Source organism: Mus caroli, chromosome 12, assembly GCF_900094665.2.
Source record: "Mus caroli chromosome 12, CAROLI_EIJ_v1.1, whole genome shotgun sequence".
Lineage (NCBI taxonomy): Eukaryota > Metazoa > Chordata > Mammalia > Rodentia > Muridae > Mus > Mus caroli.
The window spans coordinates 29,457,032-29,472,097 of NC_034581.1; the positions used below are offsets into that span (position 1 = coordinate 29,457,032).

General features: G+C 46.8%; 1 protein-coding gene across 1 annotated transcript in view; it reads right to left on the bottom strand.

Annotated features, from left to right (window-relative positions):
- Cdhr3 (cadherin related family member 3) overlaps positions 1–15,066 on the bottom strand; it is a 61,057-nt gene that overhangs the window by 10,993 nt on the left and 34,998 nt on the right. The window contains exons 9-14 of the mRNA XM_021179508.1: positions 8,925–9,096; positions 7,637–7,739; positions 6,399–6,497; positions 4,220–4,446; positions 1,762–1,933; positions 162–406 (exon numbers count right to left, since the gene is read on the bottom strand). Coding sequence (XP_021035167.1) covers positions 162–406; positions 1,762–1,933; positions 4,220–4,446; positions 6,399–6,497; positions 7,637–7,739; positions 8,925–9,096 — 1,018 coding nt within the window. The remainder of the gene's footprint in view (positions 1–161; positions 407–1,761; positions 1,934–4,219; positions 4,447–6,398; positions 6,498–7,636; positions 7,740–8,924; positions 9,097–15,066) is intronic.

Below are 15,066 nucleotides of genomic sequence, written 5' to 3' on the forward strand. Positions count from 1 at the left end.
TCCCATCAGCGAATCCATGGCCCTTCCAAACAAATGCCTCAACGTTTTGCTTGTTTGTTTTGTTTTGTTTTTCTGTCTGCCTCACACTTCTGGGTCAAAGGGTTCCACTGCTATACATCCTAAGGACTCATGGCTGCAGATTCCAGGTCCCACATCCTTACCCTGGGAGTGGTGATGGTTGTGGTTGGATGAGGAATGACTTTAACACTCAGAGTCACTGTCCCTGTTTCAACAAGAGCCTTGGCTTTTGTGCTGCCAGACAGCAAGTTGTCATCAGTAATGTGGACAAGCAGCTGGTAGTCCCAGACAGTATCAAGGCTGCTGTAGTCAAAGCGGGAAGCCAGCAGCAGGCGCGTGATGTTGGAGCCGGCATTGGGAGAGAAGGTGAAATGATTGTTGATGTTGCCTAAAGGAGATTTGACCCATGAATGTTGGTAAATGAATAGAAAAGAGGATAAAATAAAGATACAGAAGAAAACTACATTTGTTTTTATTCCCTTAAATGTCTACACTTTAATTTTTTTTATATGTAACAGGGTTGAGTCTGTGATATCCTGCAAGTGAGGATATACTGGAGAAGAAGCCACAGTGCCCCTGTCTTAGAGCCACCAGGGAGAGAGTTAATTATCCTGGTGTGTGGGCAGCAAGACAGCAGATTGAACCATATCCCTAACCATGGACCATGCTCGCCTTATACCTGTGTGGAGCCTGTCTGGCCATCCTGGTGTCAAGGGTCCTGAAGTCCTCTAAAGGAAAGCACCTCCTGATATCACAAGGAGTTCAGGTCCAGGTTCTTGTGAATTCACCCAAACTGCCTCCTACACACACACACACACACACACACACACACACACACGCACACAGCTCTGTTGGGACCCACAACTTGAAGGTACCCAGGGCAAGAAGAACGCCAGCCCAAGCATGGCTCTTGCTCATCCTCCAGTATCTCCAGAGTCATTACTGGCTGAAAAACCAGGAAATGGAGCAGATGATGCAGTTTTTACTTCCTCAGCAGCGCAAGGCTCCATAAAGTCCGGGACACTCAGTGTGGATTAGCTCCATCCTCAGCAGGCAGCTGAGGTCTCCAGGCGCTATCTGCCCCTGGGTTTTGTGGCACACCAGCTCAGAGGTTTCCCACTGCTTTGCCAGGCTCAGCGGGGTGGCAGAGGCGGATTTTGAGTCTTTCATGTGGAATTGCTCTGCTTATTGGGGTTTAAATCTCTGGCCCCAGCACTTCATTAGAGGAGCTATTTTGGTCTCATTTCCATTGAGGGGTGCTCTTTCCCCCCCTCCTTCCCACAATGGCATATTTTTAAAGAGAGAGAATGAATGGAGCAGAGCAGTGTTGCTGAGGACATGTTTCAGAACGCATTTAATCTATTTAATCTATTCTTATCCCCAGAGAGGCCTGGGAGTCCCTTCCCCCCACGGCACTTTTCCAGGAAAAGAGGTAGTTGAAGAGAGGAAATAAAAAAATATTATATTCAATATATTCTGGGAATTTGGGGAGAGCATTCTATTAAAATGATTCATCCTTCCTGGGGCTTTGCAACACCATGTGGGGGTGAGTCTGGTTGTGGGAATATCCGGATGGACTAGATGAGACAGAGAAGCTGATAGCGCTGGGAAGCACAGGGACGCTTGGATTCTTCATGTAAAATACGCCCTCCCCAGCACTGTGCCCACCGCAGTGTATAATCTAAGACCCACTGCCTTGTTCCTTCTGGAATGGCCCAGGATTGTTGATACTGAGTCCAGTACCTGAGCCAATGGAGTATCGAAAAGAACTGGGGCTAGAATCAAGGTCAGTGCACGTCAGCTTGAAATTCTGAATGTTTGTGCCAACTTTTAGATCCACTGGGATGGCCATGAAGTAAAAATTTGGAGTACATACTGGCTTTTCGTCATTTTCTCCAAGGATGTTCACAGTAACCTAGAACAGCAGGAAGGTGGTTTAGAATATTATTACATGCTAGTCGGTGTGTGTAGAGATAGGGGTGCAGAGGTCAACTTGTGGTTGGACATTCTTTCCTATCACGATGTGGCCCCCAGTGATCAAACTCAAGTTTTCAGGCTTGGCAGCAATCACCTTTATTTGCTGAGCTGTTTCATCAGCCCAAGCCTTAAGAGCGAAAATGCACCGAGCATTCACTGTGTGGGATATGGAATTTGCATGAATTCATTGATTTAACCTCATGTGTTAGAGAGAACATGATAGCTCCTGTCTAGAGATGAGAAAAAAGGGAACTCAGAGATAGCAAGTAATTGACAAAGAACCATTCAAATAAATAGTGAGAGGCTGAGCTAAGATTTTAGTGTGGTTTTTGTCTTGATCCAAATCCTTTGCTGTTAGCTTCTCTGCTATGTGTATGCATGTGCAGCTCTCTCTCTCTGTCTCTCTCTGTCTCTCTGTGTGTGTGTGTGTGTGTGTGTGTGTGTGTGTGTGTGTGCGCGCGCACTGTCCCTTGTGAACCAGCAATCAGTCTCTACCTTTGGTGTACATCACAATGGTTCTCAACCCTGGATCTATTTCTTGGGTCCACTTGGGGTCCCTGGAGGGTGGGGCCCAGGCAGTATCTGTTATGTTCTGCAGTTGACTGTGCCATGCAGCCCGGCCTCCTGGTTTTGCCACAGTCTTACCTGTAGCCTGGGCTGACAGACCTACACTGAGTCCCCAGCTGGCATGCCACAAGCAGTCATGTAGATCTCTCATTGCTGTGTCTCAGGTCTGGTGAACTGACTGGAACACTGGCCAGCAGAGGACCCCACATTTTCAGTCCTGGAAGGGACTTATGTGATCATTTAGGCTCATCACGCTATTTAAAGGCTTATGAATTTTGAGCCATATTCATTCTCTTTTTGAAATGGAGGGGTTTCAGCTATTTCTAATACTGGGAGGAAATTGAAATATTCACTCTAGTTAGCTTCCAGAGTGGAGTCCATTCATTTCCATCTTTTAAAAAAAGAAAAACAGGCACCCTAGCAAACACAGCAATCAACTCCAACTTTCCCTGGATAGGAATATTGAGCCTCCTGAATCTCTGAGCACACCATCCCATTAACTCAACACAGGTCGCCAGAGGAACCGAACTACCCGGCCCTCGTTACTCACATGACTTTCCATAGAAATAGGGTCACAGAGATAAATCTTGTCCATACCCTCTCAGAAAATTGGGAGCATGACTAAGGAATGAATTCATCCTCTTCGCTGCAAGCCCATTGCTGTCCCTCCCACACAGGGCTGCCAGCTAGGTTGCCCCCCTTATACCTTTCCCCTTCACTAATGGATCTTTATGGCCATCACATAGCTCTTAGATCATCCTAACAATCATCCCACAGACACACCAGGGACTCACGGGGTGCTTGTGGGAGGCACCAGCACTCCTCGGAAACATGTCTGGTGTGGTATGTGAACTCCACACACTTGTGTGCGAGAATCTGCATTCAACAACAGCCTCAACATGGACCTCTGAGAAGCAGTGGCTCGGCAGGCATCTGTGATGGTTTGGATGTGGGTAAGGCTTGTACCCAATCTGGTACTGCTGTGTAGTGCCAGGTACTATGGGAGGTATAGGCTTGTGGGAGGTCCACAGGTCATTGAGGGGACTCAAAGGGATGGTGAGACCCAGTCCTGTTCTCTCCTTGCTTCCTGACTCTTGAAATGTAAGCATTATCTAAAACACATATTCCCACCACATGCCATCTTCACTAAAGGCACAAACAGATGGGCTTAAGTCTTCAGCACCAGGACCCAAAGGGTACCTCTCTTTACTTCAGCCATAGTCACTATGTGATTTTATCATCATGGTACAAGGTTGAGTCACGGGGTCACTGTAATATCTACTCTGTCAGGTGTGCATGGGGTGGGGCAGAAACAGGCAAGGCTGCTTCAGGAAGAGATTAACCAAATGCGCTGGCAGCTTGCCACTCACCACCAACCCATAGAAGAAAAGCAAGATCTAAAGTGCCCTAGGAGGAGCTTTGTTCCACCAAGTGGCTTTGTGGCTTCAGTAGATATGCCAGTGTCTTGCCATCAGTCTTAGTGCATCTCTCAATTGCTCACAAATGTAAGCCTCAAATAGTTCGGATCTTTATGTCCTGGGAATGTTTTTCACTTTTCTCTTCACTTGCCCATTCTGCCGTAGCCACATGCTGAGGGAGTGGAGACCCCAAGTCAACCAGCTGAGTGAACGTTAAGAGACCCAACAGCCACACTCACAGTGACTGAGCTCCTGTCCTCGCCGTTAGTGGCCTCGACCGTGAGAATGTAGACAGAAGTGGTTTCATGGTCTGCTTGAGTTATTAGTTGGAGTTCTCCTGTCTTGGGGTTAATCCAAAATATGTTTGGGTACTGGAGGCTGGACCCTCCTCTGGATACGGAATACACCACTGGACTCCGGGGGAAGTCTGCATCAGTAGCTCGCACCTGCCCAATCTGGGTTCTAGCTGCAGGAATAGATTATGCCTATTAGTACTGACCTGGGGGGAGGTATCCTCACTGCCATTGACAGACTGTTAGAAGCTTCCTAGTTGTCACAAGTCTGTGTGTTTATATAGTAAGTTTGAATGACACAAACAAGCATGCCATCCCCACTCCCAACCTTTAACAGTAGCACTGTCTAAAAACCTCTTGCACTTTTCAAATTTTCTAGAATGAGCTATTGGGACTGGAGAGGTGGTGTCTCAGTGGTGCTCTTTCAGAGGACCCAGATTGATTGTCAGCACCTACATGGCAGCTTGCAACAACCTGTAACTACAGTTTGGGGAGATCTGACTCCCTCTTCTGGCCTCTGCAGGCACCAGGCACTCACACAATGCACTAACATACTCGCAGGCAAAGCATTCATACACATAAAATGCAAATAAATAAGTATCTAGAAAAAGAACATAGCACTTGGTGAATACCGAGTGTAGATGCTTAAATTTAGTTATTTCTACTTATTTTTACAAGAGTTGGTACGGCTGCTGAAGTTCTTGTTTTGCAGTTGTTCTTTATCATAAATTATGTTCTTGTTGGAGGGAGACTCTGTTATACACTCCTACAGGCTAGCATCACGTGTGTGACCTTTGGAAGAAGGCCAAAGTCACAGTAGTGAGATCGGGGGATTTATTAAATATTTGGTCCTGTTCAATATGTAGAATACACTGGGCAAAGTATAAGGAGCAAAATGGGCTCCCTGGATCATCTTTTTGTGCTCTGTTTTGAGACATCATGTCAGAAAATAGAGATTGTCACAAGGAGAATAAAATGAGCCGGAGTAATTGGAGGAGGCTCTGCTTTTGATTTGGTTCTGTTTTTCATTATAGAAGAAAAGCCCGAGATCTCAAGGTACAAGGGTGGGATGCATCTGTTATATTTGACAGAATATGCTAGATAACATAGAAAGCTAACACTTATTATCTTCAAGTCGGAGAAAATGAAGAGAAACTGAAGCTGGGAGCAAGGATTTTTCTCTGTTTTTGTTTCTGTCTCTGTCTGTCTCTCTCTCTCTCCCCTCTCTCTTTCACGTGTGTGTTCTTGTTTCCTATTATCTATCTATCTATCTATCTATCTATCTATCTATCTATCTATCTATCTATCTATCTATCTATCTATCTATCTATCTATCTAATCTATCTATCTATCTATCTATCTATCTATCTATNTATCTATCTATCTATCTATCTATCTATCTATCTAATCTATCTATCTATCTATCTATCTATCTATCTATCTATCTATCTATCTATCTATCTATCTATCTACCTATTATCTCTGTCTCCCCACCCTGTGTTTGTGTGTTTTCTCACAGGGTCTCACATAGTCCATGCTGACTTTGAACTTGATATGTAAGAGCAGATGGCTCTGAACTCCTGTTCCTCTTGCCTTCACTTCCCAAGTGCTAGGATTACAGGCATGTGCCACTATGTCAGTCATAAGAATTTTTTCTTGATGGGACAATAGCTCATGAAAATCAAAGTACTATTATAAAGGCAGGGAGTAAGACTGCCAATGAACTAACGAAGGAGGAGGAAGTGCTCTTGCTTTGCCTGTAAATAAAGAAACTAGAGAAGTGGTAAATCTTTTCCCTAGTTGGAAATTCCATCTGGTGAACCAGTGAGCTGGTTAAAAACCACAGAAGAGACCAAGAAAAACTTCAGTTCCCAACACCAGGGACTGTAGGATGAACAGAATAAAGCAGACAGAAAAGGAAGCAATCAAGGCATTCAGAGAAATGCAGTTTAATCAAGTTTTCAAAATCCATGTTTCACCTGGAGGTCTCAGCAGTGGCAAGAGCAACTCAAGAGTGGGGTGGAGAGGAAGAAAGGGGGCAGAGGGAGAGGGAGAAGTCATGAAGAGCCTGAAGTCAGATGAAGCCCGGCAAGAGTCTACGACTTGGGACTTGGTCCCTACCTACCTGGTCTTCCCTCTGGCACATCAAACACGTAGGATGGTCTTTCAAAGATGAGAGGAAATTCATTTTCTGGGCTTGTTAGGATAGAGATGTAGATGCTTTCTAAAAATGGAAATAGACACAAATCCAAGTCACAACCTGTACTCGTTTGTTCACTGAGCATTTTGAAAGTACCTCCTGATGTGCGTGGGCTCGGGGATACAGGTGGAAACCTGGCTTCAAGACGCTAAGTTGTAGGTGCTCTGACACAAATACAAGCCACTATAGAACCCGGAGGAGAAAGTCTGAGATGATCCTGACAATGATTGACAGGGGCAAGTGGGCAGTATGAAGACAGGGGCAGTGTGGGGTGAGGGAGAGTGTGGAGTGGGGGATAGTGTGGGATGGGGGATGGTATGGAATGGGGGATGGTATGGGATGGGGGATGGTATGGAATAGGGGAGAGTGTGGATTGGGGGATGGTATAGAATAGGGGAGAGTGTGGGATGGGGATGGTATGGAATGGGGGATGGTATGGAATGGGGGATAGTGTGGGATGGGGATGGTATGGGATGGGGGATGGTATGGGATGGGGGATGGTATGGAATGGGGGATGGTATGGAATGGGGAATGGTATGGGATGGGGGATGGTATGCAATAGGGGAGAGTGTGGGGTGGGGATGGTTTGGAATGGGGGAAGTGTGAGATGGGAGAGTGTGCAGTGGGGACTAGTGCCTAATGGTGGACAGTGAGGTATGGGGTGGTATGGAGAGAGGGACAGTGAGGAATTAGGATAGTGCAGAAAGGGGAGGAGCATGGAATGGGAGGAAGAGTTCTAGCCACGTCCAAAACCACCTCGGTATAAAGCTCCTTGATTCTCTCTCTTGCAAGTGATTTGGTGCAGTTGAAGAGAAGGGAAGTTGGAGGGAGTGGGGAGGTGCAGCCACTGAGTAAGGCAGTAGCCAGGTCATAGAAGTGCTGTGTGCCAAACCCAAGAGTTTAACCATGAACTTGACAGGGAATGGTACATTGGCACTTGCATTTCCAAAAATAAAATCACTGACAGAAACGGTGAAGCCGAATGGGAAAGGAGCAAGACTGAAGAACACTCGAGTACTGTAACTCGGCCAAGAGGAAGAAGCTATCGGGGACCAATTGGTGTAACAGGGAGGCTCTGTGCCCCAAACCTAGAAGTAGTGAGTACAGTTTGGCCATTGATGCCCACGGGGATGCCATGTGGAGTAAGTCACAAAGGTACTTGCTTTTGTAGTATGGAGGAGCAGCATCCTGCACTTGGATTATCACATTGTACTCATTGCCAACGGCGAGGTTGCTTGGATTTTCATAGTCTAGATCACCAGTCAACTAGGTCAAAACAGATAATACGTTACATGGCACAAACAGCCCATTATTGAACTGCCAGGTCCGTTTTCATACAGTTAGTGGCCATGTAAATTGCCAGCATCCTTTGGGAAAGCATTTGCTAGGGCACTTGAGGAGCTGTGAGATTGTACTGTAACACTGCTAGAGAACTTCCTCAGGATTTAGCAGCAGAGAAACATGTCTCCAAGGATGCCCACATACCGGGCACTTCTGTCCAACAAACAAAGCTCAGCCTTTCAGGTCAGTGGGAGAAAAGCCCAATACCGAATCTTTTATACAGGAATAGTTCCCTTATTTAACATACTTATACAAATATATAGAGATACACAAAAACACATAGAAAAGAAACAAGAAAGCTATAGCAGACTGTTAACATGGTGGTGCTCTTCAGTGCCCCCTACATTTTAAAACGGTGGACATGGATTAAGAACCTAAGAAAAATATGAATTTCCCCAAAATAGAAATTAGTTTTTTAATGATACCATTACTCTCTAAGGGATTGAAGATGGCTTGGAGGTAAGAAAGGAGGCAGGCTGAGGAGGAAAGTAGTGGGTAACTTGCTCTCATGCCCAAGGTCCGCGGGAAACACCCCTCAAGTCCCGCCCACTTGCCCCGCCCTTCCTTTTTGCTCTTTTCCCCACACCCTATGCAGGATCCCGGTGTGAAGCAGAGACCTCACAAGCTTGTTGAGCCCTGCCTTTCATGCCTGCCCACACAATCTGCCTTTGCCCCTGCGCATACTTTCTGACTGCTCCTTGTTTGACTCTCTGTAGGGCCTCTGGTGTCCAGTGACGCAGAATCCATCAAGATGGCCCAGGCCCCGCTTTCTCTCCCTTGTACCTCATTTGAGGAGCAGGCACTTAAATAACAGAGGAGATGGTGTGCAGAGGGCACTGCCGTGTCTACAACGGCTCACTAAACCGAATGCAAACACAAGTCACGCAAAGTCCTGAGCACCCCAGCACAGCTCTGTGTAATGAACGATACTGAAGTCTGGGTAAAATAAAGAGCTCCCAGGAACACACAGCCACCATTAAGTCTCTCTGTTACCGCGGCTCTGAGAGGGGACTGCCTTGCAAATTTCTCTCTGCAGGATAGCAAAAGCACCATGCATGTTGGACCAGCTTCCCCGGTGTCCTTTTAATGATACAGTGACCATAAACTGACCACAATTCTCCCAGAGCCAGCTGGATGCTGTGAAAATCTGCGGCTGCTCCCCGCTCCAGATGGCGTGGTAAAGTTGAATTTGTTGTTTGGAGCTTCGCTGTCATCATCAAAGCAGAACTTGTTCAGGTCCAAAAGCAACGTCCCGTTGGCTGCTCTTTCAGGCAACATAATGCTGGCAAAAAGACATAATTCAATATTTTCCCCCTAACAAATGGCAACTGAGTAGGCCTCCTAACCTAGGCAGAAGCTAGATACCTCTACTTCATTTTCTGTTCGACAGGTTCTTGGCTGTCACAGTATCATCCTTACTGGTCTCACCAATTCTGCCCCCCCCCCCCCGCGTCCTTTCTGAGTGCTTTTAACACAACAGTCAGAGGTATCTTGCTAGTGTCAGGTCATGACAGTATGCTCCTGAGAACTGACAAGCTAGGTGACCTCCATTCAGTCACCATCCTAACTTCAGGCCGTGGGACTCTTCTCCCAGGCTCCTACTTAATCTTTCTGACCTCAGCTCCTCCTTATTTACGCCCCGCCCCCTCCAGCTCCGCCCACCATTCTGGCCTCCAGTTGCTCCTTACATAGGCCACCAAGGCTCTAGCCCCAGGGTCATTGCTCCTGTGTTTGGAACGCTCCTCCCTCCTCCGGCAGCTCTCCAGAGTGCTCCTCAGAGTCTCACATAGCAATAGCTCGGTCCCTAGGAGGGTGCTCTTGGGAGGTGGTGGAATCTCTAAAGGGCGGAGCCATCCGAAAGTAAATCCAGTTACATCGGCATGCCCCTAGACTGGACTGCGGGACTCCACCCTTTTCTCTCTTTCAATCCCCAGTCACGAGGGGCATGGTTTTACCCTATTGTGGGCTCCTACCATAATTTGTTATCTTGCTATAGGGTCCAAAGCAGTGGGGCCCACCTATTATTACCTTCTGAAATCTCCGAAACTGTGAGCTGAACTAATCTTTCTTTGGTGTTCATTATCGAGATGGAAAACGGACGAATACCCTCCTTACATTTCCTTGAGTATCTAAGCTAATGTCACATTCTTTTAAAAAATATTAATGATTCCTATCCACTGTTTCATCTGTTGTTTGCCTCTTTATTTGCAATTCTTAGAACTTATCCAACACGCTACGTATTTTACTTTTCAGCCTGTGTATTGTCTACTTCCACCTAGAATATATACTATTCGAGGGCTTTGTTCTTTGCCCTGTCAATAAATATTTGTGAGATGAATGAATGGTAGCATGTAAGAACATGGCTGTGAAAAACACAAGAGAAATGAGATTTCCACACCCAGGCTGGAAAACCTTCCGCACATACCCCGCCACCAGTAACCCAGCAACAGTGCCTTTGTCAGCAGCAGCAGCCAAAATGTGACACACTTCCACAGTTGCTCTATGCAGATGCACTATACCCCGTTATAAGAAGCCAGTGCTTTCTCTACTGGGCCTCTTTTTTCCCTTTCACCCTTGTTCAGAGGCAGCTTCTGTATACCTCCCTCCCCAGTAAACCTCTTGCAGTAAATTTCTGTTGCTGCATTCCTTAGCTCTGACAAACCAAGGTCCTCTGCTGCTAAATCCTAATGCTGACTGCTGGAGTTTTAACTTGAGAGAAAATCCCTCAGCTCGCATTCTTCAAAGATTGGAAGTTCCTTGACATTTGTCCTGGAGGCTTCAGTGTCCTAGAGGCACATCTCAATTCCTCCCATTGTTGAGACAAACCCATTGTTCTCAGTTCAGAGGGAATAAGAGAGAGTTTATCTGGGGTCACAGTCCAACAGCACAAACTCACAAACTCACGGTCCTCCAAATATCATGGAATGCTGTGGAAGTGGCTCTATGAGGGTCACTATGGAACAAAAAAGTCATGTTCAAAGTATTTATCAAATACACTGGTGGGGCCCGCAGGTGGGTTACAGAAAAGCGGGGGAAACTGCAATACCTTTCAGATGTTATCTGATGGTGTTCTTTGGTTTCAGATTGGTGGAAGCCAGTGTCCTGCTAGGAATACATTTTAAAGTTTTGATCGTCACAAGGATGTTAGATCAAACACAGGTGGGCCACAAATGACTTTCAAAGGGACTGGATGTAGCCCAAGATAATTTGGCTTTGGCTTGCAACACTTTAACTCTCCATAATCATGGACTTCTACCATTTGTTATCATAGAATCTTTAATACAGGGCTCACATTTCCCCTTCCTTCCTTTCCTTCCTTCCTTCCTTCCTTCCTTCCTTCCTTCCTTCCTTCCTTCCTTCTTTCTGTCCATCTGTCTTTATTCTTTCTTTTTTCTTCCTTTCTTTTCTCCTATTTCTCTTTTAATCAAAAGACATTTACTAAGGGTCAACTCTGAAGTCCTAGCCTCAACCTCTGGCCTAGCCAAGCGTGGTTAGAGAGACTGAGGAAAACCAACTTCTGAAGGCTTCAGTCTGTAGAGGTCTGTGCTCACATTTCCAGTTTCTCCTTTTCCATATTCAAAACAGGCATTAGCTTTTGCTACATGACACACTGACCCCAACCCCAGTGACATGAAATATCAGCATTTACTGTTGCTCGCCATCCTATGGGTCATCTGGTAGCTCTTTTGGTTCTGGTGGGACATGGTTGGTCTCTGGTCAAAGGAAGGTGGATTAGGGATGGAGGTTTGGGCTGGGCCTATTCATAGGACTTGGAGTGGGAAAGGATTGCATCTGGTTCTCAGAGCACTCAGACTACGACAGGGTGTAAAGTCCTCTGATTCTTGGTATCATCTCTCTACAACCAAAGTATACTCCTTCTGCACTCTACAGCCTCTTCTGTGACAGCTCAGTAACAGTGGAGCAAGGATAGTGTTAGGCTGTGACCATTAACAGCATCTGCTTGCTAGAGAGGGCACAGCTGTCCCCGTGTGTTGACAAGACCACACTGACAGAAAGCACATCTGCCGTTTTGTTTCTGCTGTCACTGTGCAATGCCATGGTTTTAGTCATTGATTCTTCGAATAGGGACGTATTGAATACTACTGTGTGCTTTAAGAAGTATCTCTAATTCCATTGTCTCCAAGAGGTCTGTACCCTTGCAAAGAGGAGTTTGGAGGGGGTTCAAGGCTTATCTAAGAAAGCTAAAGCCTCTGGGCATGAGTCTTTCGTGTCTGCTAGGATCATTGCAAACCTGAAGCTCTGTTGTGATGGGGCAAGGCAGTGCAGAAGCTCTTCCATCTTGTCTCCTTGCTGAGGCCACTTTGGGTTTAACTAGATTTTGATCCCCTGGATGGAAAATCCCAGCTACCCAACCAAAGATGAGGATGTCCTAGCTAGCTTATTTCAGCTTCTGTAAGCTGCCAGTTTCTGTGGAACCCCTCTAGCCAATCCCATATCTTTGCTTCCGAGAAGCTGCCTGCTTCAAAGGGCTTACTTCTGGGAAGGCCCCTGCAGCTTCTGAGAGAGAAGCAGGGCATGGTTTCTGCCTTAAAACACTCCATGTTCTGGATACTTGGGGCTACACCTAGGTCCATGCCCACTTGGGTGTGGCCCCATCCAGTTTGAATAAATGGAATTTGTATTGGCTACACACTATATCTAAGTGGTCATCTGTGGTGAGTTCCCCATAATGCTATCACGTAGATCTAGGTCATAGATGTTTCTGGATCTAAGGTTTGATAAGAATACTGCAGAACTGGGAGAGCGCATCATCTAGAGAATTTGGGATCCTGGTGCCAGATTCTCTCCCTCTCTTCTCTCTCTCTCTCTCTCTCTCTCTCTCTCTCTCTCTCTCTCTCTCTCTCTCTCTCTGCCTGTTACATGCTAGGCACACACTTTAAACTACATCAGCAGTTCTGACATGGTCTTTCATTTCTCTGGGTATTTTTCCTACAAACATTTCTCTTGGGAAGCCACGCCCCCTCATCCATCACCCATCGATCCTTCCTTCCTCTCAGGGAAGCTGCTATGCTGCTGCTCTCCCTCACAGCCCTCAGAACCCTGGGGCCCTCCCTGGGCAATGGTGACTGTGCCCAACAGCTTCCGAATCCACCTCCTGCTCCCCAGCAGCGTGCAAAACACTCAGCCAAGTGTTCTGCAATTTACAACCCGAGCAGTGGCCATCTAGCTGCCTTTGGCGCCTCCACTGGAGCCCTGGGCTCATTCATCATCAACCTGGGAAAGCTACAGGCCACGGGAGCTTGTAAGGACCTGCCTCCTCCCGACTGTGTCCCGCGCCCCCCCCCCCNCACACACACACGCTCGCTCCCCAGACGCTGAGCCTCCAGCTCTCCCCCAGCTGCTCCTGTTAATGAATGCTGGCTCCCAGCCCACCCACTCCCTAGCCTATCACTTCAAAAGTCACAGTGTTCTAGTATAAATGTCAGAGGCCGTGGAGCTCCGTTTTCCTTGTCCTGTGGTTTTGTTTTGCTCGTGTGCCTGGCATTGTAACGGCTGGGATGGAGAAGGGATTAAAGATAGGATGGTGAGTACACTGGACAGGGCTCCTTAGTCCCACGGAGCCGAGGTTGGGGTTGAGGGGTGGGGTGGGGACATACAGGCTGAACTCTTGAAGTGAGGATTTCCATTTTCCAGCTCAAAGAAACAAGCCATTTCATGGTCCTGCCTCACGTCTAAGCCTTCAACAGCCCAGCTGAGAGTTACCCTCCCTGGAAAAGCCTGGAGGTGACGGGATGGTCTCACTATTTGGAATTATCTTCAATAGTGAATATAGTTAGCATAGTTACTGATTTACTGTGATGGACTTCAGGAATAATTTGGAGAGAAGATCAGGACTCTGTGGACTTGCCTGGATGACCTATAATATTCAAAATGTGATTTTACCAGGTAATATGGAACTCTGTTTGGAAATTGTCCTATCATCTCAGGGGACTCTGGACCGCAGGAAGCCAGAAAATTCAATGAACTTATTTGAGAAAAAGAGAAAATAAACAAAGGGGATTGAGACAGCATAGTCTGCTCCAGGCACTGAGACACTCCGTGCAAAGGAACAGAGAAGAGCCTGAGGGCTTAGGATAGCAAGAGAAGACTTCCCCAGGATACACTTGGACCACTGCAGAGGGCTAGTGTAGATGTAGATTTTCAAGGGAAGTGGGTGAGTCTGCAAAATTCCATTCCATCTCTAGGGTCCAGACTTCCTTTAGCAGAGTATGGGCTTAATTTGTGCGTGATGTTGTGTAAGCCACACCCTAATTATCTATGGCCCCCATCCCTCCCATCTAAGAGACTGAGCATCTTGAATGCTCAAGTTGGTTGAGTAGTCTACTAGAAGGACATCCATGACCTGGTGACTGCTGCCCAGGCTATGTGCCCTCCACAAGCCTCCCCAGTCCCCAGTCTACAACATGGTTTGGCCTGTGACTGGGTTAGCCAGGGCCTTAGCAGGAAGTAGATAGCAAATGAGGATACTTCTAGGAGACTCAGTAAAGAGATGATTGCAAAGGGCTGGCACATCTCTCAGCTCTAATAAGCCTGGAGCATCCTTGCCACACAGAGACTGGGAAGTACCAGTGGAGGGAGAAGTCCCTAAAACTGGAATCTAGGAACTAGAAGTACTGTGTGCAAAGGGCTACCTTACAAGAACTGAGCCACTCAGAACACGATGGGTGCAGGGTTGAAAGGGGGCAGTTGATAAACCATCCCCAGCCTCACTCTTCCCCTTTTTATGAAAGCTCCCCCATTGGTCAAGAGAAGATGGTCTGCAAAGAAGGGGCATAGGGTGAGGCACATGGTGGATCTGAAATGTGTCCAGACAGACTGAGAGCCACAACACAGATCCCCTAGCACTGAGTAGAGCATGAAAGTTGTGAAAAGGGGGAAGCTGGTCAAATGAACATAATAGCTATTGATAAGCCCGGATGGTCTTTGTCAAGGCTCTTTGCCTTTTGCATGGCCATGCTATGTATTAAATCTGCCCAAAATCACCAGGAGCAAACCCAGAAAAAAAAAACCAGTTAAAGATACCCCAAGAGACTCTGCCAATAAGGTCATCAAAACAGAGGCCAGTTCTGATACTCAGTTTCACTTCAGATGCAGGCACTCTGCCCACAAAGGGTCATTGCTGAGATGCACTCCACCCCCAAACTGACCCCATTCAGACTTCTGTGGGGCGCCGCTAATCTTCCGGTGCTGAGTCATTTCCTCAGCACCAACTAGTAAACACCTAGTTTGC